Here is a 17,265-nt window from a genome sequence, read left to right on the forward strand (position 1 = left end):
CCAAAGCACATTAAATCTGAATATAAATCTATCTGATGTGTGAACTTTTCAGGGGTTTGTTAGAATACGATTTGTGAGCAAACATCATAATGAAAGCCAAAGTACGCATTATTGGAGCCCTAAGCTTTGAACATCTCATGGAGCTCTGTCCAACCCAGTTAAATGGAAAGACTGTGGAAGAACTTTAAACCTACCAAGGCATGAATGTCCACCTAAACCAATGGGAGAGCATTCATTATGGAGAATGACGGAATCAGAAAGGAAGCAAGAAGTAAAACATTTTGCAACCCTGTATCACTTTCCTTCTACTTCACAATTATGTATAACTTTGTGTTGGTCTATCACATAGAAACCTAAATAAATAGATTGGCATTTATGTGACAAGCATGTAAACGGTTACTAATATTTCTGCAACACAACATTTACAGTGCCTTAAAAAGCAAAGGTGGTGAATACTTTATCTATTTTGTTACATCCCAACCTGTTACTGTGCAATCAAGCCATGAGGAAAAAAAAAAAAAATCAGACTGAGTTGTAAGCAAAGAAATTTTAGACTTTTACCGGCACCAAGGAACTGCCATTGCTATGAAGCCAAGCTACACCAGACTTATCTTCCTCTTTGCCTGTGGACCCTCGAGGAGAGAGTCCGCATTGAGGAGACCAGCCACCGATGCGGGCCGCAAAGACTCACAAGCATCTGCAGGGTTGACCAAGCTGAGTAAAGTCTGCTTTTTGTGAAACATCATAATCAAATCAGTGGTGGTCTGTCTAAACTGTGCAGGAGAAAGCTGACCTGGGAGCTGACCAGCTATCCAGCAGGAGTGCAGAGACACCATGCCGCGATCCCCCTTCACAGGCCTGAGACCCGCATCAAGGACCTGGAGCCGTCTCCTAACAGCCACATATCGAGCTAGCCGCATAGCCGCCTGTAGCTGATCAGAAAACCAACCAGCTTTCCCTTGGAGTAATTCACTGGCAACCGGACACCCATTGCCACAACGGGAAAGGTTTGGCAGTCAAACAAGGAAAGTTTAAAATGGTTTACTTAATGTGTTTTCACCGTGTTTTTAAAGCTTGACTGAGATAACAGTAGGCACTCACGAGCCAGCGAGTCACCTCAATGATGTCATCATTTTTTTCAGTGGTTATTGTTTTGCTTGAATTTAAATGCAATTTACATGCAATTTGTGTTTTTTTTTTCTGATTGAAAGACCACCTGTTTTTAATCTGAGAACAGTGTAAGAGACTTTTGTTTTAACTTGATGCACGTAGGCTACTGATCATTTTTCACTGACTGTACATGTAAGATAGGTTTAAACAGCAAAAAACACGTAGTGCAGCATCCCAGTCATTCAAATTATTAATTCAGATATGTTTTTTTAAATAATAACATCCCTAATAAGGAAGTTTGATGGAAATCTGATACCCCGCAGTACCTTAACTAGACCCCGCCGTGACGGTGACTCTCTGCCAAGGAGGTGGAGGCAGACGCCACTGATGTGCTCCGGAGTCCCTTCTTCAGACATTTCTGTCTGAAATCATTAAAGTGGCCACAACAGAGTGAAAATGGAATATCTATCGTTTATTATCCACCTAAATACATTCAAAGTTTAATTTTGATATATATTTCAATAAAAACTTTAGCGTCCTTTTAATATTCTTTTTAATGTGTCCTTTAATTTGTAAATCTTATACAGTTATTTCCAATTTGTTTTCTATTGTCCATAATTGTGATTATCTTGATTTATCAGTCATAACTCTGCCAATACTTGCCCAATTTCAACAAATGAGATATCCTTTAAAGAGCCCCGTTTGTTAAACCAAAAAGATTTAGCACTTCAAGTAGTTGGAAAAAAAAATGTCCAAGTGCCTACTAACAGGCATAGCTCCCGTTAGCATTTTGAAACCAGGCGTTGCTGATGTAGTACGAGTGCGTTCTTACGGTTATAACAAACTTTATTTCCATAAGGGTTTTATACATTGATGGCATATTAATGTTTGTGTTGTCCGGTCCGCTCATTACGACCAAAATAGAGTTTAAGGCCTTTTAAAATTAGAGTCAAATGTCCGCTAGCATAATGCTATTTATTAGCTTCCCAGATATCATTCGTCTGGTTTTAAACATAAGGTTTGTTTACGCCATCGTTCGATAGTGCTATGAGCGCTATTACCGCACTAATATGGGACATTAATGGCGATTTAATGGTGTTTTGTATAACTTTAGGATTAAGCCATTTAGCGACTGATCACTACAGTGCCCCTACCTTCCCAGAGGAATAATCACATTAATAAAATCAAGCATCCTAAAGTTACGGATTTTACTGAGCAAATCATTCTTTAAAATGAGCAGTAAATACACTGGACGCGTAACATAAGCGTTTTTTAAAGTGGAAATTAACATCAGACGCTGCTAAGTACACTTCACAGCTGCCTGTTTCTGCACAGAGAAGGCCTTTAGCCACATGAAAAGAGCACCAAGTAGAAGGTGCACCTTGACCTTCCTTCTCCAAGTTGACGAAGTGTTGCAACAGGAAAAGCAGAGACCTGGAAACAATGGGTGTGTCACATCAATCAGAAGCGCCAACAACAAGGTGACTTCTACCACCTTGTGATCAAATTGAGACTCAACTATTATTTTGGGATAGTTTTGGTAGTAAACTTTGACACAGGATGTTGTGTAGTCTAAACGCATCTTGAACGTGCGTATTATGCATCTGGTGTAAATATCTTGACTTATCAAAACGGGAAGGTAACCCACGTGTAGGACGCGTGAATGCTGCTTTGCTGTGCTTACGTCCTGTAACGCGTCTGGTGAATGTTCTCCTTCACGTGTTCTCATGATTCTTCCCACTCACCATGTGGTTGGAGCAGGTGCTGGTAATCTCCATCTTCTGTAATTCTTGTCCATTAGTCCCTGGTTTTTGCACTGCCAAAGAAAGACAAAACCCATTAGGAAAAGAGAGGAAGTGACATATTAAGGGTTCCAGTATTTCTAGCAAACTTACATTCTTGGAATACCTCAACATGTATCTCTGAAAACCACAGCAGGACAATGCAGTCTCTCACCCTCCCCTGTCTTTTTCCAGGGTACACAGAGCATCGTGTAAGGTAACTCACTGGTGTGGAAAAACTAACTAACTTGTGCTCAAACTAACAATAGAACCAATAGAACTACCTTCTTTACAAGGAGACTCTGAGGGAGAGGAAATTATGATGAAATACTAAGAACTGGCGTTGTCCTTGTACTGAAATGTGCTACACAAATAAATCTGCCTCGCCTATCATCTGGTGCATGTTTTTTATCCTCACATTGACCAGCTAATTTCTGCTCAGGGTGGAGCAATTTGATAGAGATCATCTTTAAATTATTAGCTATAGATATTTGTTTCAGAAAATATCTATTTTATCTTCAAGTCTGACATGTGATTTGTTTAGTTGTTCTCAAGGAGTCCAGCAAACTCAGAAAGCATGAGAGAGGAGCTCCCAGAACTTCAACTGTACTTCCTGAATAATGTTTCATTCCTACATTTGGCTACCCTCACAGACATTGTTTACTAAATTATTTTGTCTATTTGGTCTTAATTAAATATTAAACATTAAGAAAACAATTTTAACACCTTAAAACTGGCTCAAAGACCCCAATGGGTAACAGACTCAGAGGGCGTGAGAGAGCACCCAAGTTGCCTTCCCGGCCTTCTTTAGCACAACAAACTGTAAATTTTACTTAAGATAAGAAGTCCTTTATTGTCCCGCTGTGGGGAAATTCAGGTGTGACAATGATTAACACAGTTACACACAAGTATTAGCAATGAAAGAAGAAAAAAAAGCAAACTAGTCTAATCTAAAATTACCCCAATATAAGCCCAATATGATTTAGTGGCAATTTTAGCATGTAGTCTAATACAGCTACATGGTACTGAGGTAGTACTGCCGCCCTGTACTCTCTACTGTAAAGTCTCTTAATCTTTTATTTTCTTACCTTTGTGTGTATCTGCATGCTTCCATTTGCCTTTCACTTTGCTGCTGGTACACATTTCCCCACTGTGGGACAATACAGGATATTTCTATTTTATTCCATTATTCATGAATATTTCTGATGCACACCTCTCATGTAAACGCCTCTGTCAGTGTAGAGTTGGATGAATGTCCAGCAGTCTATTATAAAGCCTATTAAGGGCCTGAATCATCCATTGGATGTAGAATAAGGGAAGCGGTTACCTAGCTGATCCTGATTGCTAATCTTGCTATACTGGAATAATTTAAACAGACAAATCAATACCTAATGGACCCGTCCAGCCACGTCTCAAGCTCTTTCCTGGAAAACTTTAGAGTGAGGAGAAAAATGGCTCATAGGGAGACAAGAAAAGCTGTCAATTGCAGAAACGTTTTTTTTACTAACTTCAATGAAACTAGTAACCATTACCTAGCTGCCAAAAAGACAGGCACCGCAATGCAAAATTTAGAATGAACTTTTATAAACTTTAGCTTAGTTACGGTATGGTACGTTCCTCTATCATAAAGGAGATCCTATAGTAATAGGCCTAATTAGGTTTTCCCTAAATAAACTAAAGACTGAATAAAGAAAGAACAAATGTCTTTGTGTTTCTCATTAAGAAGCTGTGAAATAAAGCGTCCTAAACTTTGAATCTGCTAAAGACAAAAAATAATCCAAATATTTGAGAGATGTGGCCCGGACCGCTGAAGTAATCTGAAAGGAAAGTTATATGAAGGTGTTTGCATCGTGTCCATTGCAACACTCCTAGATTGACCTGCGGTTCATTTGCCTTCTGGTGGCGTGAACTAAGGTTTTCAGACATTGTCCAGTCTCCCTCTCTTCAGTTCAGCTATAGATCTAGTTAAAGCCCTTGTTCAATGTCTCAAGACAACAGGAACTGTTACCCTGAATAAAAGCAGTCAAGCACTGCTAAAAAAAAGAATTGATTCCAGAAAGACAGATAAAGCAGAGCAGATATACATGGACATAGTGTCACATCCACTGTAGAGGAGCATCCTGAGTCGCTTTTCATACCAGCATATTCTACCCTGTGTTTGATAACATGATCAGTGTCTGTAAAATGTGCTATATCTGTATAATATAAGCCTCTTTTTGACTTTATCTGCAAAAAAGGGAGAAAACAACCCCGGACACACCATATAGGAATAGATCTTTTTTTTTCTGCATCCCAACTACAGCGGTACCTTGACTTACAAGCATCCCAACTGATGAGTTTACCGAGATAATCTACTATCTTATGCATTTTAAGAATAACTGACGCTGGATAAATGTTAAACGTTTTGAAAAAGAAAAAAAAACAAAGATTTGTATGTTAATTTGGGAACAAGGGCGGTAATTTTAATTCATAACCTGCAGTAATTCTGTGCTTAATGTGAAGAAGGTGGCATGCATCTGGTGTGAGAATGGGAATTTTCATGATTAGGGATTTGGGAAAGATGAATTGTCCACATCTCATTCAATATGATACACAACTTTAGTTGTGCACAGCAAATAACGGCAATGTTGCCGAGACATGTAGAGTTTTTTCATTTAATCTATTTCAAGAATAAACCCTTGAGATGGACCATCTCATTTTGAGGAGGGTCCTTACAAAACATAAATATATAAAAGGTAATACAAGTTTAAGAAAAGATGTCACAAAAATTAGACAAAGCAAATCTAGACTTATTTAAAATAGTTTTTGACACATCAATCCTCATAAATATTAGGCTAATGTCCTTAAGGTTGCATATAAAGTGAATTCAAAGATCATTTTCATCTTTTTCCCCAGAGATCAATGCTTTTCTAACCAAAAGCTACTCTTAGTTTTACAGAAGCCCATAACGGTGAACCATGTCTCTCTAACTTATTAAAATCTATTCTTCTGCCAAAAATAAACACATCAGCAAATTATTTTCGCCCAACACAAAAATGACGCATCTTTCTAAAGAGCTTCTATAATCTGGACACAGTAACGACAGACATTATGACAGAGGGATCCTGCGTTTTCCTTTTGTCCAGTCCTCTCCTTACCCCTCAGCCTGCATCGGTTCTCCGCTAACAAACACAATCAGATTTCTGCCCAGTTCCTATACGCACACAAACACCCGAACACGGGCTCTAATCATATTCCTTCCTATCTAGAAGCAATCAGCGATAATGTTGGCTGCTCCCGAGCGCCGCAGCACAACTGGCAGAGAGGGGGACACACAAGCTGTAATTAAATTAAATGTGTGTGTGTGTGTGTGTGCAGGGCTGGTTGAGGGGGAGCACAAATTAAATGTAGCTGTAGCATCATCAGTGTTTGACCTGCGTGTAACAGATGGGGCAACGATTAGAAATAAAGACTGGAGGGCTGTAGGTCAAAGCATCTTTATTAAGAGTGATACGTTTTAAGTGTCACATTTTTAGCAAGGAGCACAAAGTTGCTTTTTGTACCACAAAGAATTTAGATTTTTTTTTTGCTGCTTTAAATCAGATTTTTAACAACCTTTTTTTCCGAATATGTTGTTTGAGGTGTTAATACAACCAGATGTGTATTTCCGTAACTCATACTGCAAACAATGACCAAATTATAGATGGGGTCTGTACCATGAACGTAGGGCAAATACCTAATCAAGCAGCACTACGGACACAATTTCTTATATCTAGAGAAATTTAATCAGTTCATTCATTCTGTGAACAAACAACCCTGTTTAGTATCCAGTCATTTCTGGAAATCTGGCTAAAACGGGATTCTTTTGGCAATTGTTCAGAAGAACAGCAGAGTTTGAGTAAAAAGTTGATAAGAGAAGGAGAAACGCATAAAAAGGGTAGAAATTGGTGGGCTACTGAGCTAAAATGATTCAAAATGTTTTACAACGGGAACCAAAAATAGAAGGATGTGGAAGAAATCATAGCTGGACGATATATTAAAAAAAGCTTATCGATAAAATAGAAATAATATTGATCGATATTGATAACTATCAACAAATTCAAAACATATATTTTAGTGACCTATTTTTAGATAAAGAACACACAAACACTGAACCTGGGTCTGCGCTTGTGATTGGTTGAGAGGATGTAGTGACTGTAGTATCAATCCACATGATAGGCTGGAATGGTAAACTGTTATTCTATTGAACTTTGTAGTGACCCTTTTTCTTCTATCGATAGATATATACGGTTACTGAATTCTCGTCCAGCCCTAGAAGAAATACCTGTTTCTGCTATACTGAAGGATCAGAGCACAGCCAAAATGGAAAAGATTCAGCGGATCTGCTCCGTAGTGGTCAAGGAAGGACTAAAGGAATTGCAGCTGAAAAAAGACAGACATGTTCAGAAGAAGTCAAAGTTTGGCAAAGATCGCATTGCCTGGCCAAAAGAGAAATGGTGCACCTTCTTATCGGATCTAGGTGTACCATAGGAGGTTTGTTTGTCTCAGTACTGCCAGACCAAAATGTTCTCTTCACAGAACATTACATGAAAACTGTTTAAACTATCCCTTTAAGAAGCACTTTATCTGGGGGGGAAACCTCATTGTCACAACAGACCCCCAACATCTGGGTTGGAAAAAAAGGAAAACATCTAAACGGACTACACGCTCTAAAGAGGTTGTTTTACTATATACTTTAATAATGTATTTTCCCCACGAGAAACACAAAGTCTTGCAGCTTCGGTATAAACAGATCTCTGAGTGCAGCCTCAGATGTCTGACAGACACGCAAAACCCATTAACAAGTCTTCTTACCACAATCCAAGCCATTCATTAGGCATCAATCAGAGGAAGATGTGTGATGATTAAATGAGGAGTGCTAATGCTTTATAGCACTCGTACACTAGGCCATTTTACTCCTGGAATAGGCTAAAATGGGTGGAGGGAGGATGTTAGTCTCTGTGTTGGTGGCTGGACTAGGGAGGTGCTAACTGGATCATTTATTAATAAAAACAAAGAAATCAGGTTACTATTTTCAAAGTGAAGCTCATACAGAGTAATTTCACGCAGGATGATTTATTTCAACCACGTCTTTCTGGTAATTTTGATGATTGGCGCTTACGGCTAATGGAAACGCTAAGATGTAGTTTCTCTAGTCTAGAAAAATCTAAAGTCTTCCTAGGTTCGAGTATGTACGCCGAATAATTGTGCACGTTTTCAGTAACGGTCAGCTCAACAACTATGAAGTCGGCAACAGCATAATGTTTCTGCGATAAAAAGTAAAAGTCACATTTTCAGAGAAACCAGATTTGGGGTTTACAAAAGTAGCTAAATCGATAAACAACACAAAACTAAAGAAAGCGTGATCCAAAAATAACTGAATTCAAAAACAAACACCTAAGGACCATGACATGTGGTACAAATACGACTTTCTCTTCACTGATGTTTCCACATCTGTAATATCAACAGACTCCAGCCATCACCCAGCAACACTGCTGCCTTAGTTAATGCTCTTGCCTCAACTTGATAGCCATCAATCTATTATATAGCTTACTAAACAATATATTCGTAAGCATTAATTGGCCCAAACTTCTGCTGCCTGCATCATCTCCAAAACGTCCTGCACACTTGAAAACCCTTCAATCCTTCCTTCAAAACTTATTGATTCTGTGCACTGTCTTCATCACACAGTTTGATCAAACCTGCCTCAAAACAACCGTTTAGACTTTTCTATCTTTCACGATCGCTACATCCAAGCTACCATCACATATGTTTATTGTTTTATTCAATAGTCTTCTAGTATTTTTTTTATCTTGATCATGTATTTTAATAATGATGTTGCTTTTACAATTTGTTCAGTCACCTTGAGGGTCTTCAGAGGCGCCTATAAATAAAATATACTGTCTAGTTAGTGTGCATGTGACCTAAGTGACCCAGAAAGCCAGTGTTGAATCAGCTGAACTGTTGTTCTCAGCCTTTAACCTGTCAGAGCTTGCAGTTGCATATTCATACTGTGTGCTTTCCTGTTTGGGTATATCTGCTCCGTCAGTGCTGTGGAGCTCCAGTGGAGCTGACAGCTTGCTGTGACCTGCTGTGAGCCTAAAACCAACAAAGTGTCAGCTGCTGCACAGGAGAAATGCCTTTGATTAACTTAGGCCCCTGTGTGTTCTCAGGCCTAATGGGGCAAATCTGAGAGACCATAGAAGTCACTCTGTTTATCGGCTATAGGTTCTCTACGCGGATCTATTTTCTATTAGAAACTAGAAGCAGAAACGAGGCAGCTTTCTAAAGAATGCTGAAACTAAAATCCTTTTTTTTTAATTTGATCCTTTCATGTCTAAAGCAAATTTGCCACCATTAAATTAGAATGCCTAACTCTCCTAGCATAACGCCTGAATACTATCGCTTTGCTGAGAGATGCACAAACTGTGGGATTCCTTTCAAAAATAAAGCGCATTAGGAATAGTCATCCTGGCCTAAACTCTGATGTTTCACAGTAAGCAGAACAATTAAATAAACACATTCATTTTGTCCACTTTCATAATTAAATCTAGACTATATTTGTAAACCAACAGAGAGGAAAGAAATTCAGATCAAACTTTCTGAGTGTCTCTTTCAGCTGATCTGTGCACTCTACCCAAAACTCCTGCAAACTGGGATCCAAAAGTAAGGTTGTTGGACGTAGAGTGTTATTCACTAAACTGGAACATCATTAAAAGTTAATTTATGTCAGTAATTTCATTTACTAAGTGAAACACAATTATATGTAATAATTACATACAGAGTGGTGTTTTCATGCCTTTATTTCTGTTATGATTCTCAGGTTATAGCTACGGAAAACTTGACATTTAGGATCTGAAAATTTCATCAGACCAATAAAAAAATATATATATCAGATTACAGAAATGTATAATGAAAAGTATGTTTAAAGGTTGTGTTCAGAAGGTAATTTTAATCTGGTAAAAAAGGTACTTTTAATCTTTATTCTAATTAATTAGGTGTATTGGATCAACAGGCTGATGGATGGATGTAAGGACTTAACGGACTTTAACTTAGCTTTGAAATAATGTGGCTAATCACATAATTAAGGCCTTTGGGAGGGTCTTTTTATCTTAGAGCAAAGCTGCTATGAATAGTTTTTGTAACTCTTGATTTAAAGAATCAAATTAAAACTAAAGAAATCTGTAAGGGGCACACATTTTTTCACTGCATGGCAATAGTATCCATGTAAGTAGCCATGGTGTACAGTGACCCATCAATACAATAAGCAAGTCTAATTATGTTCTTGGTAAATCATAAATAAAGTGAATCAGATTCTATTCTGACGATTTATTCAAGTTACACTTTTGCTAAAAAAGAATCATGAGCTTGGATGTGTAGCTTTAATGGATCCAGTATCAACACAGATGTTGTGTCTTTAAAAGACTCGACATCGGTGCAAAAACCGATGATTTTAAGCGCTAAAGCATCAGAGCAGTAATCATCAGGTCTGCACACCTTTAGCACACCAAGCTCTGCGCAAAGGTTAGTAAAAATACAACCGCTTTAGCGCTCATGTTTTTATGTAAAGGACTTTTACCTTTACGGTAACAAGGAAAATTAGCTCCAAAATTCACTCATCCAGGCTGCACTCTGGCGTCCTGTTTGAGGTAAAAAGCTGTTTTCAATCATTTTACTGTTCCATTTTTCCCTCATGCTTCTGTTTTATTAACCTGGTTACAATGCTTACACTGTTTAAAATGAGCAGCTTCCAGTTTAAATCATATAATTACATTGATCTTTATTTGTGTGCTTTGTTTTTTTGCAGAGTTTAACCATTACTGCCTGACGGAGAAGTCGGATCCTTCAAGAAAATCTACATTTTTATGTGTGATCCTCCGTTTTTGTCCCAGTAGATGATTGATACACACCGAGTGGACACGACAACAACAACTAATTTATGTACAAAAAATGCTTTCTTGATTAATAAACCAAGAAATATCTGACTTTAAAAAAAGGTTTAAAATGTATTTTGAAGAGATGTACATTTGTTGAAATACTATGTCTGAAACTGGGATTGTCCTGTATATATTAATCAGGTAAAGTTTAGTGTAAACACACCAATGTACCTACTTTTACTTCAAAACACACAACAATCTGTTGCAAATAACTTAAAATCCCTTTTAATAAAAATATTAGTTGAAACTATGGATTTTAGTCCAACATCAGAGACCCAGCTTTATTCCCTACTTATGTTTAACACCGATACATTTAATATTAACTATTAAATTGGTTTGTTGTAGACTTAAATACATAGAATAGGGGGCTGCTATATTTAGTAGCTTGTTTTAGTTCTTATGTGAAGAGTAATGAACCTTGGTTAATTAGTTGAGCCATCTTCTCAGGTTACCAGCCTGCAGTTCGCTGCTTTACAGACCAGCTTTGCTTTTGAAACATGCCGATCAGAAATGTTTCCAAAGAGTCAGATATGTCTTCTAAGCCGAGTAAAAAAGTACATTTGGATTTTCATCCAGTTGAATAACTGAATCTGGGTCGAAATGACTTTAAAATCTCCTGCCAAACTGTACAGTTTTGAGGTTTTGAACCACAACTTTTTCAAACCTCTGCATGCCTTGATGCAAGGAACCGGTTCATGTCAAATCATCGACACCAATATAGATACATTTTCTACATCAAAGATGAGGCGGTATGTCTGACCAGGATAGATTAACAATTCATCACCTCTGAGAAAAATCAGCTCACTTTAGATTAAGGGATGAGTGGAAAACTATTAATTTGGCCCTATTCCTGTGTGTTTTACAGACGCCTTACCTTGATCCTGTTAAAATCAGTCTTCTGGATAGTGAATATACTCTCATTAACTCAGTCTTCTGATATTTTGTTGAAAAAAATGTGCCGGTGTTGGCTTCACTTTGAGTCAAAATCCAACTGCAGCAAGTAAGGAGTGCAGAATGTGATAGACGGGAGCTAAAAACAGGAATATGACGTGACGGAGCTAATGCCGGTCACAGTGGTGTCCCTTTTTCTGTTCAGCTGTCACACAAAGCAGTCAGCTCTCAAAGGTCAACCTGCTCTAGGCTGTGTTGTAAATAAAACTACCTAAATGGCCCTGGAATAACAATCCCTCTGGATGAAGTTGATTCTCTTCGTCAGCTGTCAATTGATTCAACTAAATACCTCAACACCGACGCACCAGAGGTAATTTAATAAGCCGTTTGACAAACTGCCTCTCAGTCTTGGATCGATACATAAATAAATACTACATTAGTAACCGGAGCAATAGGTTGTTTCTGACAGGATATAATCATTCGGTCAATGTAAAATATATCTGATCCGATTTCTGCCTCGCAGAAGCATGTGTGGCATCCGAGTCTTTCAGAGCAATCACATAATGGAGTCCCTGTTAACGAGCAGCGCGGCAGCTAAGGAGGTAAATCTAAGCCATGCCAACATGGTCCACCGGCTCGCTGAGAGCCGGGCAGCACCTGACAGATGTCACTTAGCGGGGCGTAGTCCACAGAAGCGGCACATGACAGGAAGCCAAGGGAGCGGCGGGAGAATGGAGCACCGAAACCACAAATCGCAATCATGTCGCGTATTATATCTAAAGAAAATATAAAACAGTGGCAAACCTTCCCAGGAGAGATCATGCTGATCAAAATTGGTCAAATTCATCCATTAGGGAGGAGAAAGAACCCAGAGTCTCTGCAGGCCTCATGTGCTTCGGTTCAGGTCGGTGGTCATGACTTTGAACCGGCGACTGGACTAAAAGAGCATCCGCAGTGGAGGCCAGGGCCTCCTGATCAGCCCGCAAGACTTTTAGGCAAATATCCTGTGGGCCGACGAGACGTTTGTGTGAAGGTGTGCCTCCTGCTACACAGGCTGCTAAACTGACGGCGTTTCAGAAAAAGAACATCACGCCAACAAGTCAAACATGGCGGAGGTAGTTGGATGGTTTAGGGCTGCTTTGACACGCAGGAGACGTATCGTCATTAACGGAAACAGTATTTCTGCTAAAAACTTAAAAACCAAGAAGCAGAATGTCTCACATTCACTTTGTGACCTTAATCTAAAGCAGGGGGGGTTTGCAGCAGAACAGTGATCTAACACATGCTGGTAAGTACCTCTCCATGGATAAAGAAAAAGATTTGAGAGAGATCAGATTTAAATCTGACTAGGATGCTGGATACGACCTTTAAAAGGCTGTTCATGTTCAAAAACTACAATGTGGCTAAATTAAAGTAATTCTTCAAGGAGAATGGGTCCAGATGTCTCCACAGCAACGTTAAAGACTCACTGGTAGTTTTTGTCGCCAAGATTTAGGGTTTAATTCGTTTTTCTCGTAGGTCCAGATTTGTTTGGATATCTATTTTCCCCCTTAATACAGTTTATCATCATTTAAACTGAGATTTTTGTATTTAATTAAGTTATATTTGTCTGGTTATAAATTTGTTTGATCGGCTAAAATATTTGAGTGTGAGGGGGAAAAAAGCAACAGCAGAATAAATGTATAAGGGGGCAAATTACTCGTTTACAGATACTTTATATACTATTCCTATTTTTTATATGTTCAATAGATTCAAGAAGTTAATTTCCAGGCTAATAATGTTTTGTAAGTTATTTTTATATTCTCTGTTCTTTTAGCTTAGTGTGAAATAAATTGGTCTTTCATCGTAAAAGATCTAGGCAAACCTTTTTGTTAAAGGCAAATCTGGGAGTTACAGATATTTTTCATCGGCCTTCTTGAAGTTGTGTTAATTTTTTTGTTTGTTGTATTTTTAGAATATATTTATAATTGTACATTTACCGGCAGAGTAAAACAGCTCTGTGGGATTTTTAGCCGTTGTGGTAAACGAGAGTTGTATGAAATAAAGGGCAATAAAATCATCTGACATTGTGAAAGTGGTCTTTCACAGGTCATGACAGAATAAACGATCTCTTTCAGAATCGTCCCCGCGATAAAACCCGAGCAGGAGAAGCAATCCTGGGCCTGCTGCTGCTGCTGCTGCAGGCCTGCCTGGTTCGGCTTCAAGCAGCATTCTGCCTCATTAATTGATTCAAATGTGGCCATTAAAAGGCTGCGACATGTCGAACATTTATTATAGGATTACTGTAGGCTTTTTTTCCCTCCCCCTCCTCCTTTTTTTTTTTTTTTTTTTTTTAGCCCTGCTGAAACAAACAAAAGATGTGCTTTGAATGGCACGTGCTCCAAGCGTCAGTCACCTGTTTCCTAGCAACGGGCACAACAGAAAAAGCACCTGTGGCTCTGAATAGACGGCGCCGTAACCCGAATTTAGACAAAATAAAGGTTTGGTGAGCTCCTCAAATTAAGTTACATTTATTTTAACAATTTAAACACCCAAAACACATGAAAAAGCCCTTTTTCAGTGTGCTTTCTAATAAAATTGAATTGTGTAAGTATTAAAAAGTGGCTAATAAATAAAGGGTATAATGACAATAATGATAAATATCACTTTTTAAAAAAAGAAATCTGTGGAGAAGTAATTCGGGTACTAACAATTATTTAATATAGCCTAAATAAGTTCATGTTTATTAAGAGTGAAAGATAGATAACTTATATTTATAATTTACATGCATAAAACCAAAAAAAAAAAAGAATATTTGATTGAGACTGTATCAAGTTTTAATAATTTATTTTAAAGAACACTGACACTTTCAGTGGATTCTCGTTTAATTTGTCAGCTTGTTCACCTGAATATACCTCTTATTTACTAACAGATTTTAGACTTGCTGTAATAACGTGTTTATTCTGATTTCTAGGATGAAATATTACCAAATATACATTAAAGCGCTCCTTCTCCCAGATTCTGGAGGATTGCGCTCCATTTCTCCAAACGCGCTCTGGTGTCGCGTGTTTTTTTTTTTTTTTTTTTTTTTTTTCCAGTTACACGCGCAGAAGCGATGACAGAGGGAGTAATTTTTAGGTCTCGCGCTTCGACGTCACCAGAACCTCGAGCCCCCTGCATGCAAATCACGTCTGCGCTCGCGCCTCTCCATTGGCCGCCTCGCGCTCATTTAGCTGCTGTCAGAGCGCGCGGTCCGGGCACGCTCCGGTAACTTTTCCCCAGTGAGGCGCAGCTTCAACCAAAGTCCGCTCCAACTAGTCCTTCCCATTCCTCCCAGCGCCGCGGAGGACACGCAGGAGGAGGACGCTGCAGCTTCATCTCTGAGTGGATTTCAGTCACTTCTTCCCCTCCGCAGATTTTTTTTTTTTTTTTTTTTTGGGAGGCTGAATGTTTCTGCGTGCTTGACTTTGTCCTACAAAGACGAGGTGAATGTACAGCATCATGATGGAGACGGACTTGCATTCCCCCGTGGTGCCCCAGACAAACCCATCTAACCCGGGGGGACATGCGGGAGGGGGAGGCGGGGGGGCCGCGCTGAAGGTCCCCCAGGAGAGGATCAAGAGACCCATGAACGCCTTCATGGTGTGGTCCCGGGGCCAGCGGAGGAAAATGGCACAGGAGAACCCCAAGATGCACAACTCGGAGATCAGCAAGCGGCTGGGCGCGGAGTGGAAGGTGATGACCGAGGCGGAGAAGAGACCTTTTATCGACGAGGCCAAGCGGCTCCGGGCCATGCACATGAAGGAACACCCGGACTACAAGTACCGCCCGCGGAGGAAGACCAAGACTCTGCTCAAGAAGGACAAGTACTCTCTCGCCGGCGGACTCCTCGGCTCGTCGCCGGGTGTGGGGATGGGCGGCGGGCAGCGGCTGGAGAGCCCCGGAGCGGGCCATGTGGGCGCCGGTGCGGGCTACGCCTCGCATGTGAACGGCTGGGCCAACGGGACGTACTCGGGTCAGGTGGCGGCAGCGGCGGCCGCGGCTCACGCCATGATGCAGGAGGCGCAGCTGGCGTACACTCAGCACCCGGGCAGCGGGGCTCACCCGCACCATCACCCGCACCACCACCACCCGCATCACCACCCGCACAACCCGCAGCCCGTGCACAGGTATGACATGAGCGCGTTGTCTTACAGCCCCATCTCAAACTCTCAGAGCTACATGAGCGCCTCTCCGCCGGGCTACGGCGGCATCACCGGCTACAGCCACCAGCACCAGAGCTCCGGGGTCTCCCCCGTGTCCGGGGCCATCGGAGGGACCCTGGGCTCGCTCGTGAAATCCGAGCCGAGCGTCAGCCCGCCGGTCTCCACGGGGCGCGCGCCGCCGCCGTGCTCCACGGGAGACCTGCGGGACATGATCAGCATGTACCTGCCCACCGGCGAGGCGGCGGGCGGCGACTCCGTTCAGAGCAGACTGCATGTGCTCCACCCGCAGCACTACCAGAGCGGGGGCCCCGCTCCGGTGAACGGGACGGTCCCCCTGACGCACATTTAAAAACGTCCCCAAGAACTGCACGCGCTGCAAACACAACCAAATATTTCCACTCCACGCGGGCTCCAGCTGCTGATGGACTCTAAATTCTGGGCGGCTCCAGTCATGAAAATGCAATCACTTTGAACAAACTTTTTTTTAGAAAAAAAAATCGTTGTTATTTTAAATCTCTTACAAGTGATGGATCTTTTTGTCTGTCCAAGCTAAAAAAAAAAAAAAAAAAAAGGGGGGGGGGGTGAAAAGCGCCTCAGCTTTACTGTCGCTCTCTGGAGCAGAGCATGCCAACATCTGACGCAATTTAAATCATAATCCGTACGTGCTGGTGCAATTTGAATTTTAGTTTATTCTCCGACATTTCGGTGGAATTGCAGACACCAGCCGAGTGTTTGGAGGATGTTTTTAAAGCGTATAATAAATGCAGAGCGGTGTGGAGAAAGAAAGAGAAAAAAAAAAGTTCCCGGCCGCAGTTTAAATTGATTTCCAGTTTTGATGCTTGTAAACATGTGAATCGGTGTAATTTGAATTTGTTCCTGTTATTGTAAAATCTTGTAAATTGTGAATAAATAGGCCTAGTGGAGAAAAAAAAACGCTTTTATGCAACTGTATACATAATTTACAGAAAGCAAATCTACGTTTTGCAGCTGAAGACGGAGCAGAGCTGAGTTTAATAAATTTTCCAAGATTTCTTTGTCTCTTGGAGAAACCTTACATTTTGTGGTTTTATTTTTATGTCGCATTCAATTTAAAGGAGGCCCATGAAAACTGTCTTTCCTGTCTTTATTACATTTTAAGCCTCATCTTACTCCTAAATAATCAGGAATTAAAAGGGAATTGTTCAGCTAAAATTATAACAATTTGTTGCACGGCAGGCCTAAAAATAATTATGCCTTCAAAACATTTAGAAATAAAAAAATAAGAACATTTGGTTTAATGTCTTTTAAGAAAAACACTTGTTTATTAATTCAGACAAAATTAATGTATAAATGTTTTATGTAGAT

General features: G+C 40.2%; 1 protein-coding gene and 1 long non-coding RNA gene across 2 annotated transcripts; both read left to right on the forward strand.

Moving 5' to 3' along the window:
* The first annotated feature begins 7,009 nt into the window (after positions 1–7,009).
* On the forward strand, positions 7,010–10,891 carry LOC118557800. Its single transcript, XR_004928019.1, has 2 exons — positions 7,010–7,403; positions 10,717–10,891. It is a non-coding gene; the product is annotated as an uncharacterized LOC118557800 (long non-coding RNA).
* Positions 10,892–14,862: 3,971 nt separating this feature from the next.
* Positions 14,863–16,975, forward strand: sox1b (SRY-box transcription factor 1b). Its single transcript, XM_012857333.3, has one exon. It carries the CDS (start codon positions 15,206–15,208, stop codon positions 16,268–16,270), a length of 1,065 nt encoding a protein of 354 aa, XP_012712787.1. The 5' UTR covers positions 14,863–15,205; the 3' UTR covers positions 16,271–16,975.
* The last annotated feature ends 290 nt before the right edge of the window (positions 16,976–17,265 follow it).

The sequence above is a fragment of the Fundulus heteroclitus genome, chromosome 24, assembly GCF_011125445.2.
Source record: "Fundulus heteroclitus isolate FHET01 chromosome 24, MU-UCD_Fhet_4.1, whole genome shotgun sequence".
Taxonomy (NCBI): domain Eukaryota; kingdom Metazoa; phylum Chordata; class Actinopteri; order Cyprinodontiformes; family Fundulidae; genus Fundulus; species Fundulus heteroclitus.